Raw genomic sequence first — 18,889 nt, 5'->3', positions numbered from 1 at the left:
AAGTTGCCTATCTAATGTGAGGTGCACCCTTGACATTTTGCCAGTCAATCACGGCTCTCTTTGCAGTTGTATCAAAATGAAAAATTATTTAAAGAAATAATCTGCTACAAACTGTATTGATGACAACATTAAATTGCTGTTAATCAATTATTTCTTCATTCTATATTTAATTTTGGTGCATAATGTTGACTTACAATAAGAATTTAGCTGTAGTATCTAATTTACAACACCAGTGCTAGCCCTTTCTCTCAATTTTCAAATATAATGGTGATATGCATGGAGCTCCAACTGTAACAAACTAAAAATAATAATTGCTGAAATCAGAAAACAATTTGTTAAATATATGATTAAATATATTTTATTTTGGAAACATTATTTCACTGTTGCTTTTTTCCAGTGTCTCATATTGCATTATTAATTTATTTGATTTGTCAACCTTATTCATCAAAGTAAGTGGTTGGGGCAACCACTGCTCGTGTCAAGGCAAATGGTCTGAATTGAACTAAACCATTAACAGTGAACAGAAATAAAAAGATGAAGATATTGTGAGAATGTAAAATAACTAATACAAAATTATCAAATACTGTAAATCAGAATATACAGGGGTTGGACAATGAAACTGAAACACCTGTAATTTTAGTGTGGGAGGTTTCATGTCTAAATTGGACCAGCCTGGTAGCCAGTCTTCATTGATTGCACATTGCACCAGTAAGAGCAGAGTGTGAAGGTTCAATTAGCAGGGTAAGAACAGTTTTGCTCAAAATATTGAAATGCACACAACATTATGGGTGACATACCAGAGTTCAAAAGAGGACAAATTGTTGGTGCACGTCTTGCTGGCGCATCTGTGACCAAGACAGCAAGTCTTTGTGATGTATCAAGAGCCACGGTATCCAGGGTAATGTCAGCATACCACCAAGAAGGACGAACCACATCCAACAGGATTAACTGTGGACGCAAGAGAAAGCTGTCTGAAAGGGATGTTCGGGTGCTAACCCGGATTGTATCCAAAAAACATAAAACCACGGCTGCCCAAATCACGGCAGAATTAAACGTGCACCTCAACTCTCCTGTTTCCACCAGAACTGTCCGTCGGGAGCTCCACAGGGTCAATATACACGGCTGGGCTGCTATAGCCAAACCTTTGGTCACTCATGCCAATGCCAAACGTCGGTTTCAATGGTGCAAGGAGCGCAAATCTTGGGCTGTGGACAATGTGAAACATGTATTGTTCTCTGATGAGTCCACCTTTACTGTTTTCCCCACATCCGGGAGAGTTACGGTGTGGAGAAGCCACAAAGAAGCGTACCACCCAGACTGTTGCATGCCCAGAGTGAAGCATGGGGGTGGATCAGTGATGGTTTGGGCTGCCATATCATGGCATTCCCTTGGCCCAATACTTGTGCTAGATGGGCGCGTCACTGCCAAGGACTACCGAACCATTCTTGAAGACCATGTGCATCCAATGGTTCAAACATTGTATCCTGAAGGTGGTGCCGTGTATCAGGATGACAATGCACCAATACACACAGCAAGACTGGTGAAAGATTGGTTTGATGAACATGAAAGTGAAGTTGAACATCTCCCATGGCCTGCACAGTCACCAAATCTAAATATTATTGAGCCACTTTGGGATGTTTTGGAGGAGCAAGTCAGGAAACGTTTTCCTCCACCAGGATCACGTAGTGACCTGGCCACTATCCTGCAAGAAGAATGGCTTAAAATCCCTCTGACCACTGTGCAGGACTTGTATATGTCATTCCCAAGACGAATTGACGCTGTATTGGCCGCAAAAGGAGGCCCTACACCATACTAATAAATTATTGTGGTCTAAAACCAGGTGTTTCAGTTTCATTGTCCAACCCATGTATATAATTAGCTGGTGTTTTTTTTATTTCATAAATAGTTGCCATTTTAAACGATCATTGTACATGTACATAAGTTATTAATGTTTGTATTATGCTATTTATGTATTACTTTTTAGCAGTTTTATCACTGGCTCAGGAAAAAAAGTTTCATTGTGAAACTATTATTTTTCTTGGTTCACCAGCAGGTGGCGACCTATTTACTTTAACAGTGGAGGAAATTGTAATTAAAACGCGATTAAATATTTTCTTTATTACTGAAATTGCAAACTTTCGTAGCTTTTGTTGAGAAACAAAAACAATCAAACTCGGAGGATTATAATTTTGTTTTCTTTTTTATGCAAGGCTGCAACGCTTAATTCAGCCCCCGGCTCTGTAACTGAGCTCAGGATACAGCGGCTGTCTGCGCACAGACTGCTCCCCACATCACTGGAGAGCAGCAGGTCTGCGACATGGCTAAAGAAGGAGCAGATATGACTGAGGAAACCCAGTATATGATAGACAGGAATGCGGGTAAAGAAGGGGTGAGCGTGGAATCGCCTTCAAACGCCAAAGAAATGCGAGCGGTGGTCCTGGCAGGTTTCGGAGGTCTGAACAAACTCCGGGTTACCAAGAAGGCAATGCCCGAGCCCCAGAATGGTGAAGTGAAGATCCGCGTCAAAGCATGGTGATTATTAGAATATCACTAACGTGTTCTAGATCGTCATTTATAGATTGTTTTCTCGCATGTTTTTGTTCATCTAAGTCTGAAAGCCCAGCAGCGTCTGATTACATTGAAATTCGCAGCCTTGAAGCTACAGGTCTTTTTCCTGAGCAAGAGCTTTGCTGTCTGAAGCCTGTTCGTCACTAACAAAACTGATCCCAAGATTTCCGACCTGATTCAGCCATTTAACACTAAATTATCAGATTTTTCCCATCCACTCTTGTGGATCTGTGCAAGTCTTTTCATTTCCCATTGCAGCTAAGCCCTTGCTGGCAGACAAATGAAAGTGCATTTCATTTTGTTCAGCATATGTGTGGAATCTGGCCTTGTGTTCTCAGAGGATAAGCGTATGACTCACTGCTGATAATAATGAAAACTGTTGCTCTGGGTAATCCTTAAATCTTTTAGTAGCCCATAAAATGCGTTATTTAATACATGTGGACAGAGACCCTCCAAGGGCAAGTGTTTTTTATTTGAACAAAAAATCTGGTGGATTTCATGTCAACAAACAATAAGGTGTTCATTATTTTGTGTTGCAGTGGCTTGAATTTCCTGGATTTGATGGTACGTCAGGGGAATATTGATAATCCTCCAAAAACTCCCCTTGTTCCTGGATTTGAGTGCTGTGGAATAGTGGAGTCTGTGGGTGAAAACACACAGGGATTTGAGGTTAGGGTTTGTGCCACAGCCACTGAATAAATACCGTATCAGTAAATCTAAATATGATTCCTATACAAAGGTTTAACCATAAGAAGTAGTGAAAATGTTTACGTGACAAAAGTGTGTGCATGTTTCTCTCAGATAGGTGACAGAGTTATGGCATTCATGAACTACAATGCCTGGGCCGAGGTGGTTTGCACACCGGTGGATTTTGTTTACAAGATGCCAGATGAAATGATGTTTGCAGAGGCAGCAGCATTCTCCCTGAACTTTGTGGCTGCGTATATGATGCTCTTTGAAGTCGCCAAACTACGGGAAGGAATGTCGGTGCTGGTCCACTCAGCTGGGGGTGCGGTGGTAAGTACGTAGTCCCTAAAAAGCAAAGGTAGTTCATTCAACAGTATCGGTGTACTGCAAATCGAAATATATCTGCTCAATGAATGGATAACTGTGGCTATATTTGTTGAAAACAATGATAAATGCAACTATTATAAATTCATTCAACCCAACTGTCTGCAATATACCCATTACTTTGTGTGATAAATTTAGAGTTTTCATCTATTTCCAGACTTCGGTAAACACCTGTTTCTGTTATCACTTTCAGGGACAAGCTGTGGCTCAGTTATGCTCCACTGTACCTAATATAACTGTGTTTGGGATTGCTTCCTGCTTCAAACATGCATCCATCAAAGACTCCGTGACGCACCTCTTTGACAGAAACACGGACTACATACAAGAAATCAAAAAGTAAGCATGCAGAGTTTATATTAAATCTAACGCCTTATTTTCAAATTGAGACCATCATCAGGTAGCTGATTTGATAACGTGGATGTTGCTGTGGGCACAGGGCTGCACGAGGATGCAGATGTTACCGATTGCCTTATTTGTTCTTGAGTTGCAGTGGTCTCCATGGCAACTACCGGCTGCTCTCAGAAAGCAGCGGCATTGTGTAGGTCTGGGTGGAGGTCAGCTTGTGGAACAGCTGAACCAATTATGGCTGGGAAGTGATAAATATTACTACGTACATGCTGTCTGCTCGATTGCAATTCGAGTCTCAGGTCATCCCTCATTTCTTAATACTCGTATAATCTAATATAAGTGGTCGCAACCATTAGTCTTTCCAAAAGTCTTGGAATATTTTCAGGATTTTCTCTAAATTTCTTTTTTGGTAGAGGGGAGGGGAAATATGTTTTGAACATGTAAAGGTTTTTCTCAGCAAATATATTTTTAATCAGGCAACTGATATGAAATTCACAAAGGATCTTAGTGACAATCTGAGTAAACCACACATAAAAAAACATTTAAGTCTATTAAGTAATAAAGTGTAATGACACTGAAAATAATTACCATTGAACACTTGAAGAGAAGATGCTGAACAGATGCATAGACATACAAGAAAATATCTTAAACATCTCAGTATGTAGAAAGCATTTTTGCTTCCTATCAGTGCCAGTTAATATTGACTGGTTTAATCCTAAATGATGGCTTATGAAAAGATGTCTCATTTTCAAAGTATGGCCTAAGACGCCTGTCAGCATGGGTAAAAAGCAAAGGGCTCTTTCAAGATCTTTGCAACCACATTGTTGTAAAACATACTTACTTTTAATTACAGACGTTTGTCTAAACTCTTGAATGTTCCAGTGAGCAACTCCTAACAAGATTTCCAACCGAGAAATCATCACAATAGTTGTCCAAGAGCCTAGGACCACTCACAGAGAGCTGCAGAACACCTGGAATTAGCAGCTACAGTACAGCTACAATTAATGCTCTCAGCCATCATGGGCCTTATAATCACTCACTGTGCAAGACTTCAGTGTTGAAGAAAAAAGATGTTAAAGCCCATTTAAAGTTTTCTGCAGTAAATTTAAAAAAGCCAATGAAATTGGCTGGGAGAATATAGTCTGACCAGATGGGACACTTTTCATTACATTAAAAATGATACATTATAACAAAGTTTGACAGTTATTTTACCACTAACAAGATGATAAATGGCAGTTCATTTATTGATAAAGCATCTCTCAGGTACTGTGGCGGGTCTTTGGTAGATTTCTTTCCTGTATCTTAAATACACAATTTGTCTTTTGTAGATATTTCAGGTCCGATACTTCTTCTTTTGTCTTCCACATTTTTCATTTCTAAGTTTAACCAGTGATGTTCAAGTACAACTACTGGACAGAAAATGGGTGTAAAAGCAACTAAATTAGTACGCAATACCTTGAAGGCCCCTAAATTGAGACTTTTTATCAAGTTCTCTTTTTAAAGCATTACATGAAACTCTTCCTTCTTTAAATCAAAGTATAAGTAAAATAGAAGTGACATAAAAGTTTCGTAAAGTATTGAATTTATGTGCAACATTATAGTATGAAAAGATTCACAAAACTTCAGTAGGAACTGATGTTTTATATTTTCCTACCTACCTATCAGCATTGGTTGTGGATTAGTGTGCTTTTCATCTTTGTGGCCTAAACATTCTTCCTAGGATCAAGTACAAAGTTCAGTTAAATTGGTCTTTTTACAAAATGCAAAAACCATGAGAATCACAAGACCACCAGGCACACCAGCTTAGCAGGTGCTTGCAACTACAAGTCAAGAAGTAAGAAGCTGTAATCATAATATCCCTTGTTCTCTTTTTTGTCCACTCCTTTAACGAGTCTCGTTATGACAAAGTTTTATGTCTGATAATAACTTATACAACTCACTGTAGAATGTTGTGGGTACTGCATATCTAAATAATTACACTGTAGGCAGATTCGAAAAGAAACGTGGGTTGTAGACTGCAAGTTTTTCAGACAGTAAAACCCAAGAGAGTAAATGATTAGAACTTAAGAATCCAGGATTAGACAGAACATAAAGTATCTCTGCAGGATGAATCACAGGCTGTATTTATGGAGTCTGTTTGGCCCTTTTGTATTTATCTTCACTGTCATAAACAAGAGTTATGCAATCGTATCTCTGCATAAGGTATTTTTTAATCATATGTTACAGCCAAATCCTCAACTGTTTTTGAAGATTAATTTTTCTACATGCTTAGTGGATCTGAAAGAATTAGTCATATAACTGATAAGTGGTTCAAAAGAAAATTAAGTTGGAGTTATACCTGCGCAGCAACTAACTTTAAATCATGATCAGTCTGATGGGCATTTCCAGATAAAAATGTATGTGATGAACTTGTCAGGAATGAGTGAGAAATGCAAATTGCAGTTCTTGCCAGTGGTTAAGATGAAGTTCTCAAATAATTTGCTCCTTTAGCCGAAAATTGCAAAACTCATCAACTCAACTCAAAACAAAACTGTTTCTTTTTAGGTTATTTTTAGCTAAGGATTAGTTGGGGTTTTAATTAATCATAATTAATGGTAATTAATTGCATGTTAAATTTTTACTCAGACGTCTGGATTTTAAAAGTTCCAAGTTGGAAAAATAAAATAGAATTTTTCCTGAAGTCAGAATTCCAACTTAAAATTTCCACAGTCTGTGAGATACACCAATTTAAATTTCCAGCATGACTGCGAGGCATTTAAAACTTTGTAAAAGTTGCAGGAATTAACTGTCAAGTCTTCTAGGTTGTGCAAGACCCAAGTGCAGAGGCAGACTGTGGTTAAACTGAGTTCTTACTCTGAGGGAAGGGTGGAGAATGACAAAGGGACCTTAAGACAGGGGTGTCCAAAGTCGGTCCTCGACGGAAAGTGTCCTGCATGTTTCAGAAGTTTCCCTGGTTTAAAACACCTTCAGGTGATTGAAGTTCAGCAAAAGCCTGTCAATAAGCCATTAGTGGAAATCAGGTGTGCTGAAGCAGGGAAACATAACATGCAGTAAAGTAATATGAGTAAAGATGTGGAACAGCTGTGACAGAATGAAAGCAGGGAAGCCAAGGAGGGGGAGACTAATTAACACAGAGGGAGCAGAACGAAGACACAAAACAAGACAAGGAACTACTTAACCAAAGGGAAAAGACTAACAGAGGTCTTAAGAGAAATAAATCAAAATGTACAAAGAACAGAAATCAAGAATAGACTAAGAAACTATAAACAAATGAACTAGTTAATATAGAAGCGCCTCACTAACAATAACCAACAGAAATAAACGTAATTTATACTGTAGACTGCTGAGCAGCGTTGGTGTGCAGCAGGTGGTGTAGAAGCAACCTGGGCTCGGAAGAGCTGAGGAGAGGCCGGGTCTATGTTGCTCTTTGGCAACACCAAGATGAGGCTAGGATAGTGGCGGGCTCTGATGCCCTGAGGGGAGGAGGAGCACTCTCAGGTGCTCTGAGGGGACATGGAGTTGTCTCTGGTGCGCTGAAGTAATGAGGAGCAGACTTTGGGGCTAGAAGCTGCACAGAGGAAGTTGTAGGAACCACCCTATCACAGCAGACCCCTGGAAGGTGCTGAAGAAGTCTAGTCTTTGCAGTGCTGAGGAGCAAGATGTGACGAGGAGCCGGCTTGGGATCTGGAAGCCTGAGACAAAGTCAGTGACGCTGGGGCAGTAGTGAAGGTGTTGACCAGACCCTCTTGAACAGGAGTGGAGGCATTGGCCTGACCCTCTGGAACGGTAGTGGAGCCATCTTGATGGTTGCGGTGTTCCAGTGATGGCGTCATCTGCTGCAATTGGGTGAGGTAGCGACGGAGATGGTAGAGGCATCAGCCGGACCCTCCAGGACAGGAGTAGAGGCATCGGATGGACACAAATAAAAATAAAAAAACCCAAACAAGTGTGGTTGTGGGGTGTCTATAATGACCATGTAGCCTGATGTTAGGAACAATAGCACTTGTGGGTGTTTATTTGCTCTTTGGATCTTGCTGTGATTCCCTGATCTGAATACCAACTTCTGTTGTAAACCAAATGCAGCATAAATGTTTATTAGTTAATTAAGCCATTTATTTACTAATGTCTTTGTTTGAGCTAAAATCAATTCATTTATTTTAATAGAACAGATGTTAAAATAAAACAAATAGATGGTATACTAAATTAGAATTTCTGCAACATCAAAAGATGGTTTCATAGCTATATAATCCAGATATTTTGGTCTTGTTTTAATATACCTACAAAGTAACATCTGACAACAACTTGGTCTGACAACTTGCCTATGTCAGGATCCAAATCCTGACTCAATGGCACCATTCCAACTGCTATTCCAAACAGGCAGCAGTAACCAACCAGTAGACACAAATAATTAAGTATAAGCAAGAAACTAGGACATTATCTATGACAGTTACTGTGCAACTTGACCTGAAATTTGGTGCCAAACTGAACCTTCCCGGTTTGAGCAAAAAATATGTCATATTCGTGAGTTTGGAGGCAGGACTGGAATGCAGAACACGGCTAGGAGGCCGCATGTTGAGTAGATGAAGTTTTATTGTAGAAGATGCACAACAGACTTACAGGCAGGGCAGGTAATCCAAGAGAACAGATTCAGGAGGCAAAACAGAAAACTAACCACTAGGAAGAACTCGGGAAGAGGACAGGGTAGTTGACGACAGGAACCAGCAGGGAACAATGAAAACTAGACAGCCTATAAACTGAGGAAAGTGGAGTGTGGATCAAGGAGACAAGGAGGCAAGTAATCTGAGGAAACATGTAACAGGTGTGGACCAGGTTGCAGGGAAGTTGAGGGAATGTGTCAGGTTAAACCAATGAGCATGAGGAACTGAGCAGCAAGGAAACTAGACTAAATAACAAAACTAAGGGAAAACAGATCTAAAGGGAAATATAAACACACACAAAGCCAAGGATTTAGGAAGAAACAACAGAAGAAATCTTAGAAACTGGAGGAACAGAAAAAACACCTGACTGATAAAAAGTAAATAAACACTAAGTGACAGATTGTGACAAAATGAGCCCTACCAACTTCTGGGGGGTAGTGCAAGTAGACAAACATGTTTATCACTTTCAGTATCATAAAGAGTGCACCCTCCTGAACTGTTTGGCCCTTGCATTGCTGCCTGCAGCTGTATTTTTCAATGAACTTCATTTTTGCTTTGACTGACAGGATCTCTCCAGATGGAGTTGACATTGTGCTAGACTGCCTGTGTGGAGAAAACACAGGGAAAAGCCTGAGTCTACTCAAGCCACTGGGAACCTACATCCTCTACGGTAGGGACAATGTTTCAGCATTTTTAACATGTGTAATAGATTTTTTTTATGGATTATGCTATACACGGTGTGTTTTTAATATTTTTTGATTAAGTGGATGTTACTGTCAAGCCAAACTCCTAGATGGGCACGAGATATTTCTTAGAAGGAATATTAACAAAATTTTTCTGTTGAATTTAATTTCCTTTAAAATGAGCTACACTGATAATGTCCTGTCATTTTCATAATGTCATGAACTTATTATTGTAACTCTGTGATTTTTTTGTCAGAATTTGTATATTTTCCATTGTAACCATCTTGCATATATTGGAGTGGTTAAGGTTTACAGCAGTAACTCTGGTTTCATGTACTCCTTAACCTTTTAATGTAATGGATTGTCCTTAACAGCTGTAATCAGGTTAATTCAGTTCCTGTCAATGCTCATGCATTTAGCTAAATCATTAGCAGGAGGTTACTGTATTGGCTTTATGTTTGCTGAACATTTGCAAAGTCATGTTTTCACTTATCTAAAGGTCTGAAGTGCCACTGTTCCTTCCTTGCCTTACTCTCAATGCTTCAAATCTACCAGTTGTTGACCATTGTCCAGCATACAGCAACCCTTTTTATTTTGGTTTTTTCAGGCGCGTCAAACATGGTAACTGGGGAAACAAAGAGTTTCTTCAGCTTTGCAAAATCTGTGAGTCAGAGACACACACTATCATCCATATTTAAAAGAAACATTATTCTATGTGCTCAACTGATGTTATTGGGCATATATTGTATATAAATACGTTTTTCCTGATTAATCTGTTCTGTATTCCTTAGTGGTGGCAGGTGGAGAAGGTGAATCCTATTAAACTTTATGAGGAGAACAAAGTCATAGCTGGGTTCTCCCTCCTCAACCTCCTCTTCAAGCAAGGACGATGTAGTCTTGTGAAATCGGTGATGGACAAACTCTTGAGTCTCTATGAACAGAAGAAGATCAGGCCTCTAGTGGATTCCTTGTGGGCGCTGGAGGAGGTAAGAACCTTGGGTGACCTGATGGTGTAAGAGTGACTGGTAAATGTTGTCAAAATGTGAACACTATTCAAGACTGTGAGAAAGAATATTTCAGGCCATCCATAATGTCACCTTTAAAACGTCTCCCAAAACATAACTGAGGGGAGAATGCACAAAGCAATGACATTTTTACTATTTTTTACTATTTTGCTTCATCTTTCTGCTTTGTTTCAGCAATTGTCCAAACATGCCCATCAAGTCCAGTAGATTGCACCTATTTTCTTACCAGGTTGCAGTTATCCTGTCTTTATCTACAAATCCAGCAGATGTTGTGAATGAATAAAAGAGATAGAGAAAATTATTAGCTTTTTTTTAATTATTTTAGTTAACAGAGAACTCCTTAAGCTGGGGCTGCACGGTGGTAGCACTGTTGCCTTGCAGCAAGAAGGTCCTGGGTTCGACTCCCGGCCGCGGAGCTTTCTGCGTGGAGTTTGCATTTTCTCCCTGTGCATGCGTGGGTTCTCACTGGGTACTCCAGCTTCCTCCCATAGTCCAAAAACATGACTGTTAGGTTAATTGGCCTCTCTAAATTGGCCTTAGGTGTGAATGGGTGTGGTCTTCAAGAATCTTAAGTTCTGATGTAATTTACATACATAAACATAAATATGGGAAGGCTTTCCTTAAATGCATTAATTGAAATGTGGTAGCATACATCAATGTAAAGAGACACTATTTGCTCTGTGAGGCAGCAGATTTGTCTCATTTAGTTTCAGAATTAGAAACTTCAAATTTGCCTTGAGACAAATAAGATCCATTGGTCAGTGAAAGAAATTTGACTTTGTGAATATAGAAAATAGTATATTTTGCTGTGTAACAAATTCAGTTTAAGGTTACCATTATGAAGAGGTTTATCTATTGCTTTTGGAACACATCTAAGAAAGCTCTGATCTTTGTATCCCCAGTCAAAGAGCAAAGGAGATGTTGATGAGCTGACAACGTCCTCATATTTTTTTATTTCTCATGGGAAACCTCTAATGTAGTGTTGTCATTAAACCCTGGCAAACTTCTCAGGCCATTCACTGCAACCATTGCCCATGAAGAATTTCATTAGAGGACTGGATAGCGTGGGATGTTGTGTCAGGCCTCACTTGTTAACATGGGTGGAAGGAGAATTAATTGGACATAAGCTCACATGTTGGCCATGGTAACCTTTCTTTCTAGACACACACTGAGGACGATGCGTTTGAGTGGAGCAACATAGTAAGAGGTTTTCTCCCAAAATATTTCTATATGTTTCTATTTCTTTTCTCTGGTCTTCAGGTTTAAGCTAAACTCAAAGAGATACTGGGAAAAACTGAAATTCTACCAGCTTAGAATATTATACAGGAATTATTGGTCACATAAGTCCTGAAATGTTATGGTGCTTGTTCCTTTTGCTGTGAAAAAAAAAAAGTCCTGGAAAACTTTCCAAACTAATTTTGCTGTTGGCTTGGTTGTTGCTTTTCCGTTTAACTACTGAAAACTTGTGGCACATTGGCTGCAGACAAAGAGGCTCACATTCTGCTGTGGGTGTGTTAACTGAAATGAGAAAACAAGATATGTCCTCCTTTGGGGTACTCACATTTTTACTTTAATGAGGAGCAATGAGGTTAAACTGTGCTGCTTTGACAAGTTAGTTATGTTTTTGGATGCAGAGATTGTTGGCAGGCTCATCAGAATAAAATGAGAAATGCAACAGTTTTCTTAATTTTGCTTCATATGTTTTTACATGTGAACTTTGTTGCCTTTTTAAAAATTTCATTTAGTATCCTCTGGATGAACAGATGGAGACATTGGCACAGAGAATTCCAGACAGCACCTATTACCTCTGGTCCATTATTTTTAGGGTTAATCCTTAAATCACCCAAAAACAAGTTTTAAAGTTTAAATTTGAGACGCTGTTACATAACGTCTATTATGACCTTATAATTTAAACTGTGCTTTGTGCTGCAAACAAATGTATTCACTGACAGAACGCGTCTAGGACACAGAAAGATTGGTGTAAATAATTTGATATGCAAGACGACAGTATGATTACAACAGGCACCAGAGGGCTTAAGTGGTGGCATCATGAATTGAGCAATGCATTACAGGCAGTTGATTGGGCATCTGACAGTCAGCCAACATGATGAGCTAAGGTGACCAGACACAGAATGCCCTATAGATTAATTAGAAAACATTGCCAGCACTTGATTGAGTTTAATAGAGGTTGCATTTTGATGGTTCCATTGAGACCAGAGTCTTTGTTTATTTGGGGGATGTGCTTTTTATAACATACCATGGGTGACAATGGTTAACCAATGGGAGCCCTCACAAAGCTATTGTTCCCAACATTAGGCCACAGGGTCATCTAGACACCCCACTTGCTGCACAGTTGAATTGTTTTACCAACCGACCTCCTGCAGACCCTCAGTAGAACCACTTAAATTGTTTGTTTCAACAGAAACATTTTTTTGGTACTTAACTTTTTGTAAGGGAATATATTTACAGTTATTAAAAGTGTACATGCACCCTGTTGAAATGGCAGGTTTTTCTGATGTAAAAAAACCCGACCATGACAAATGATTTCAATATGTTTTTCACATAAAATTTAATATACATCTTGCACAATGAAAAACAAACAAATATGGTGGAATGAAAGAATTAAAAAGTTGCAATATCCTGTTGTAAAAACGTCACTAGTTTGATCTAAAGACATGTAAAACCATAGCATGGTTATTGTAATTATGTTGTGCTTTCGGTGATGTGGATATTTGAGATTATGTCCCAATGTTTTTTTTTTCTTTTCATGGAACCATAAGAAAATATTGTAAAATGTTCTGGGAGACTGTACTGAGTTTTGAATGTTTTTTTGGAAGAAAATAACTCTGTCTTGCTGCCTAACATCTTTAGTCTATAGAGAAAACCGCAGATTGTTGTCACACGTGGAACGCAATCTATGTTTGTTGGAACTCCTGTAGCTGCTTCAGCATTGTCTGTTCCCGCTGTAGAAGTTTTGAACATACCCAAAACAGTCTGTGAAAGGCTGGCTTAGTTGGTGATCAAATGAATTATACTTCTTAGTGCAAGGTGTTACTCTATTATTACAATTTTATTCTTAATTAAAACTGGTTTTGATTCAGTTTCAGAGCTCAACTAGCATGAAAATGTCATGAATTATGACTTTAGATAGGTGATTTTAATCCTTATAGGACCTCTTCTGTCCTTTTTCTTGCAGTTGGAATATGCTTGAGTCATTTAAAATACATTTTATCTAAACTTTTTCTCATAGTTTGGAGGGTCAATCAGTGGCTTTTCAACCATAACTGCACTGAAATAATTGGACATTAATGCTGTATCAGTCTGATTTCTAATCACACTCTGGACTCTGCTGTTGCAGTGCTGCTGCAATCTAGTGACACAAACAAGTCCTACATAACGTCAGAGGACACAATCTACATAAACGGCCCAGTTTTCAGACCTCCACAATGGAAACATGAACAAAAAACAGCCTAGGCAGATACAAAAGTTCCAGTAAGTTGTTCCAGAGAAAAAAACGTTCAGGAACCAACTTTTCTCCGGTATTGGATACAATTTTTTAATGGCTTTGGAACCATATCTTTTAAAACCGTGTGATATATTGGGACTGGTAACTAGCCCATTCAGGACATCTTTGTGTATCTAAAAGAAGATTCTAAAATGTAATTTAACATTCTATTTTCAGGTGAAAGAGGCCATGCAGAGAATTCACGACAGAGGCAACATTGGAAAACTTATTCTGGATGTTGAGAAGTCTCCCACCCCTTTGGTGAGTAAGACATTTCTACTGTTTTTACTCCAATACATGGTTCTTCTGTTTTATTTAATTTGTCCATTGAGATTAACAAGTTTTTACTTGTTGTATTTTTAAACTCACCTAACCAGTAACATGCTTACTGGCAGCTTGAAATATTGTTATTTAATGAAATTTAAAGCTGCAACTAAAACATGAACAAGACACCACAGAGAGTTTATATCCTCTTAGTATACAGGGAATGTCTGAAAGTTACTTTACTTTGGAAACTTAGGTCACAACCTAGATAGATATTGATGATAAACATAACTCAAAAGTTTGAGCAATGATTGAAAGCATCGCTGACAGGACAAGGACAAGACTGAAACAGGAACTGAAAACAGCAATAACCTGATACAGGGTATGAAACACAGCAACAATATAAGTTAGGAGAATCAATACAAGATAAAGGAACTTAACAAACTACTTTGTGGTCACCCGATGCATATTTATAGTATAGATTTGTGTACTTAAACAGTGATGCAATTGCATTTGTGTTGTTTAATTTTTTTTAACTAAAGACATTCGATAAAAGTAAATGGTTTTATTTTATCTTTCTGATGTCAAACGTTTACGCCAGCCATAGGAAAATGGTAAAAGAGATTTCCTCATATTTTAAAGAGCCTCTTATCATTTAATTCAGGAAACAACTGTTCTCTATTAGAGAGATTTGTACCACTTGATGTCAGCTCACATTTGTTTACCTTGATTTACCACTAGATGGCCAATGATAGCACAGAGACCAGTGAAGCTGGAGAGGAAGAGGAGGAGCCTGAAGGAGATAATGACAGCAAGGAGCGAATGCCTTTCATCCATTAGAATCGATGTATGCCACTGCTGCTCACCTAGAGATGGCACAGATTCACTACGGAGGAACCCAACCAGTGTGTATATATGTCTGCATGTCCTGTGTGCATGTTTGCATAAATGTCTGAATGTCTTGGTGCTTTTTGTCTGTTACCTATTACTTGTTAGTAGATTGGGAAAAGAAGAAATATAACCTGTTTGTAGTGCAGGAGCCATTCTATAGCAGCATCTTACTCTTTGCTGTATAATGATGTAATGTCAGTATTTTAGTTTAAATTATAAATTATCTGCCAACAGTACGATGTATTGAAAGCAGATTGTAAATGCGGGAAAACCTGCTGAATCAGTCCTATTTATGCTAAGCAGACTTTGTTTGGTAACAGGAGAACAATTTTAAGTTGATAAAACAACAGAAAAATTGTGGAAATTTATCTTCGTATCTTAATGCTGTCCAAGGGTGCACAGTGGTATGCACACCTCTGTTTAAAGTCCAGGTTTTGTGACATAAAATATGAGACAACCATAAAAAAACTTTCTAAATGTTTTCTATGTGTCCTGTCCAATTCAACTGGGAAACAAGCAAGTCTGTTATGGAGAAAAGTGTAAAAAAATTAAATGGCATTAATATGTTGGTTTGTTAATTCTGCACACCCACAAACTAATGCATAGTTGAAGCACCTTTTGATTTTTATTCCACTATTTAGTTTTCTTTAGTAGGTGTCCATCATTATCCCAAATTTAGACCTAGCAATATTGTCTTTCCTAAAGAAGTTGTCCAAATCAGTCGTATTATAAGGACATCTCTTGTCCACAGAGTCCTTCCTTAACAAACCCTAGACATTTTGATTCACATTTAGTTCCAGACCATTCCCCAACTTTGATTTTCTTCAGATGAAGGCAGTCTTTTGGTAATTGGGATTTATGCCTGGTCTTTCTGTGTTACTGAAGAATAAATCCCCTTTTCATCTTCAGATTTCCGGCAGACATCTGAAGGTTTTGGTCAAAATTGACCAATATTCAGGGCGTGGCATGTGGCGTAACGGTAGAGCGCTTGACCCATGTACCCAGTTCTTGATGCAGCCGTGTCCCAACCCCGGGGACCTATGCTGCATGTCTTCCCCCTCTCTCCACCACAAGTTCTGTCTGCCTACTTAAAAAAAAAAAACTTATTACAAAAAAAAAAAGAAATTCAGGCATTAGTATTGCAATAAAACCCATTCAGGACTGCTCATGATTTTATCGACATTGACATAAAACTTCACTTTGTTGTGAAGTTGTGAAAGTAACTCCAGAGAATGATGTTACCACCTCCATGTTTCCCTGTGGATTATCTTTTGAAATTGTGGCCCAAAGTCAAGTTTTGTAAAATATTTTTTGTCCAGTTATTAATGACTGTATTTGCTGGGCCATAATATAAAATGCTGTGGGGTGAAATTGTGACCCTCTCCTGACTGATACATTTGCAAAACAACATCCTTTTGATCTTTTGTGACTTCTCTGCAAACATTTAACTAAAAGGATGCAAATTAGAAAATGTCAGGGAAATCCTACTTGGACAGGTGAAAGTGTTTTAGATTAAACTCATTTACTATAGCCGATCGCAGGTGTGAACTCAAGACGTAATCTTGATCTTTAATTAAAAATGTGCTTCAAAAACATTAGTTTCAAGGTGCCTGCTCTTAGGCAACCATGTTTGCAGTCTTTGTTTTACAAACAAACTCTAACACACAGTAGTTTATTCTAACCTCCCCAACAACCCCGCACCATTCCAAACCCTTTGTGAAGTGCCTTGAGACGACATGTGTTGTGAATTGGCGCTATATAAATAAAACTGAATTGAATTGATTTGATTGAAACATTTTCTCCCGACATATGTGTTTGTTTTTGAGTGGAACTGTGCACGTTAAAGGCAGGGGCAGTTAAAAAATTATTCACCTTATTTTTTTACATCCCAAAAACCTTGCCTATTTAAATTGAGCATATACACTTTTGAAAGTCATTGTATGTCCTTTCCACATATGACAAAGTAAAGTGCCAAAAGGATAGCCAGAAAAGTTGGTGTGTGGACGTTGTACTATAACTTTTACCTGATAAGCCATCCTTTAAGGAGCACCAGTGCCTTTGAGCTACAAATTAGTGTTTTTAATATGTCCACATGTGAAGCTTGAAATAAAACACTAACAAAAATGTTTTAGTTAAACTTACAAATTGGCTTAAAAGAGGTCAAATTTGTGTAATGATTTTATGCCTTGTAAGAAGACAAAGGTTTTCTGTTTCCGCAGTGTGCTGGTTGATTCCAAAATGATCTATTTATCCCGAGCGTGACTAAAATACAAAACATGACATAGTGTTACCCTTATTATTGCGTATATAATGCAGAAGGAGTGATAATAACTGATCCTGGATTTTCATGAAGTAGCCAATCAGAGTGGAGTCGAAGGTCTGTGGAGTCTCTGCTCTCCTCGTCTGACCAAAGTTGTTTACTTTTTGGTGCCTCACAACAAAGTGCCATAATACTTAGAGATGAAAATTTTTACTGTGAAAGCTAATGTAAGTTTGATCAGCACTATGTCTTATATGTTTAAGAAGCTATCTGTGAGTTGTTCCAAATTCTTCCACATCTGTTCAGGTTAGAGTTTTGGTTTTAGTTTCTACTGTAAAAAAGGATTTGTTATTTGCCCTTTTTGCACAGCCTTGCATCCACGCTGTGTTTTCAAATGAGCGGGTTGTTTAAATGATGCATCATTTTATACAGGCCAAATTTTCTCAGCTTAAACAAATTAATCTCACCAGTACATTTTAAATACATCAGCATTACAACAAAAACAGAACTAGTAAATCCTGCAACTCTTGAAAGTGTGTGAAAAGGCAGTTTGAAACTAGTATACAGTCAAAGTCATGAAGTCTTTTAGATTTTGGAACTAGAAGAAAGGTTTTAGATTTTTGCTGCCTTTAATGTCCTGTCTGTGTGAAGGAGTGTGTCTGTGAATGAAAGGATATGTGTTTTTTGGGTGTGCGTTACTGTATTTGCTTGTAAAAGATAAAATAAAATCTGTGCAAAGACATTCAGCACTGTAGTGTATTTGCAGCATTCTTTTTAAAAAACGGTCTTATATTTTTGTCACAGTTTTTGTATATTTTCTTTGAGCGCGGCTCTGTTTACTTGAATAAATTTATCTGCAAAGTATACCATAATTCTGTTTGGACCTTTTTCTTTTATTGTTGACTATTATAAATATGTATCCTCTTATAAACCCTTTATTTTCAGATTGTTTGCACAATCAGTAAGAATAATGGCTTTGCCAAAACTAAGAACAATTTCTTATTCAGAACATACACTTCTATTATATTTGTGTTTTGGATTACACCAGATTGTACAATATTAAATCATTCTGTGTTGTCAGTGTGACAGCAGGTGGCCTTACAGAAACAAATACTCTGGTTCAAAAGACAAACCTCATGACAGGAATTTTATATACTGTGTCTTAATAATTAACTATTAATAATAAAACAGAATTGTCTTTAGGTAGTTTGACTGTCTCATCCCTGGCTGAAAATCAAGTGCTTGTTCTGTGGCTGATGTCTCCCTTAAAATAGAAAGAGAGCAGTGCTTACAGAGCTTGATATTAAAACACATGAAAGATCACCTTTTCTGCAAGCTGGTTTTTGTAAACAGTTTTATGTTTCATTTACAGTTTGATAACTCAAAAACAAGAAAACCTGCAGAACTATGGCTATAGTTAAAATGACTATTATAATTTTTATTTTTTACATTTTACTGTAAACGTTGTCTCCCATCTGTATACATCATCTCACTCCATGAATATCGGTGCGTTCACCATAAATGGAAGCAGGAATTCTTTGTTTTTTGGTTTTTTAAACAGCTTCATTTCTCAAAATAAATTTTTCATTGTGACAAATTCATTGCAAACATAGTAA

At 38.0% G+C, this 18,889-nt stretch overlaps 1 protein-coding gene across 1 annotated transcript; it reads left to right on the top strand.

Annotated features, from left to right (window-relative positions):
* The first annotated feature begins 2,219 nt into the window (after positions 1-2,219).
* Positions 2,220-18,145, top strand: vat1l (vesicle amine transport 1-like). The gene is made up of 9 exons (XM_047362290.1): positions 2,220-2,532; positions 3,108-3,237; positions 3,370-3,585; positions 3,833-3,975; positions 9,212-9,315; positions 9,936-9,991; positions 10,120-10,314; positions 14,036-14,119; positions 14,864-18,145. Exons 1-9 carry the CDS (start codon positions 2,318-2,320, stop codon positions 14,960-14,962), a joined length of 1,242 nt encoding a protein of 413 aa, XP_047218246.1. The 5' UTR covers positions 2,220-2,317; the 3' UTR covers positions 14,963-18,145.
* The last annotated feature ends 744 nt before the right edge of the window (positions 18,146-18,889 follow it).

This window comes from Girardinichthys multiradiatus, chromosome 4 (genome assembly GCF_021462225.1).
Source record: "Girardinichthys multiradiatus isolate DD_20200921_A chromosome 4, DD_fGirMul_XY1, whole genome shotgun sequence".
NCBI lineage: Eukaryota > Metazoa > Chordata > Actinopteri > Cyprinodontiformes > Goodeidae > Girardinichthys > Girardinichthys multiradiatus.
Note: the sequence above shows the minus strand (reverse complement) of the source record. Positions and strands in the feature narration are given on the sequence as shown.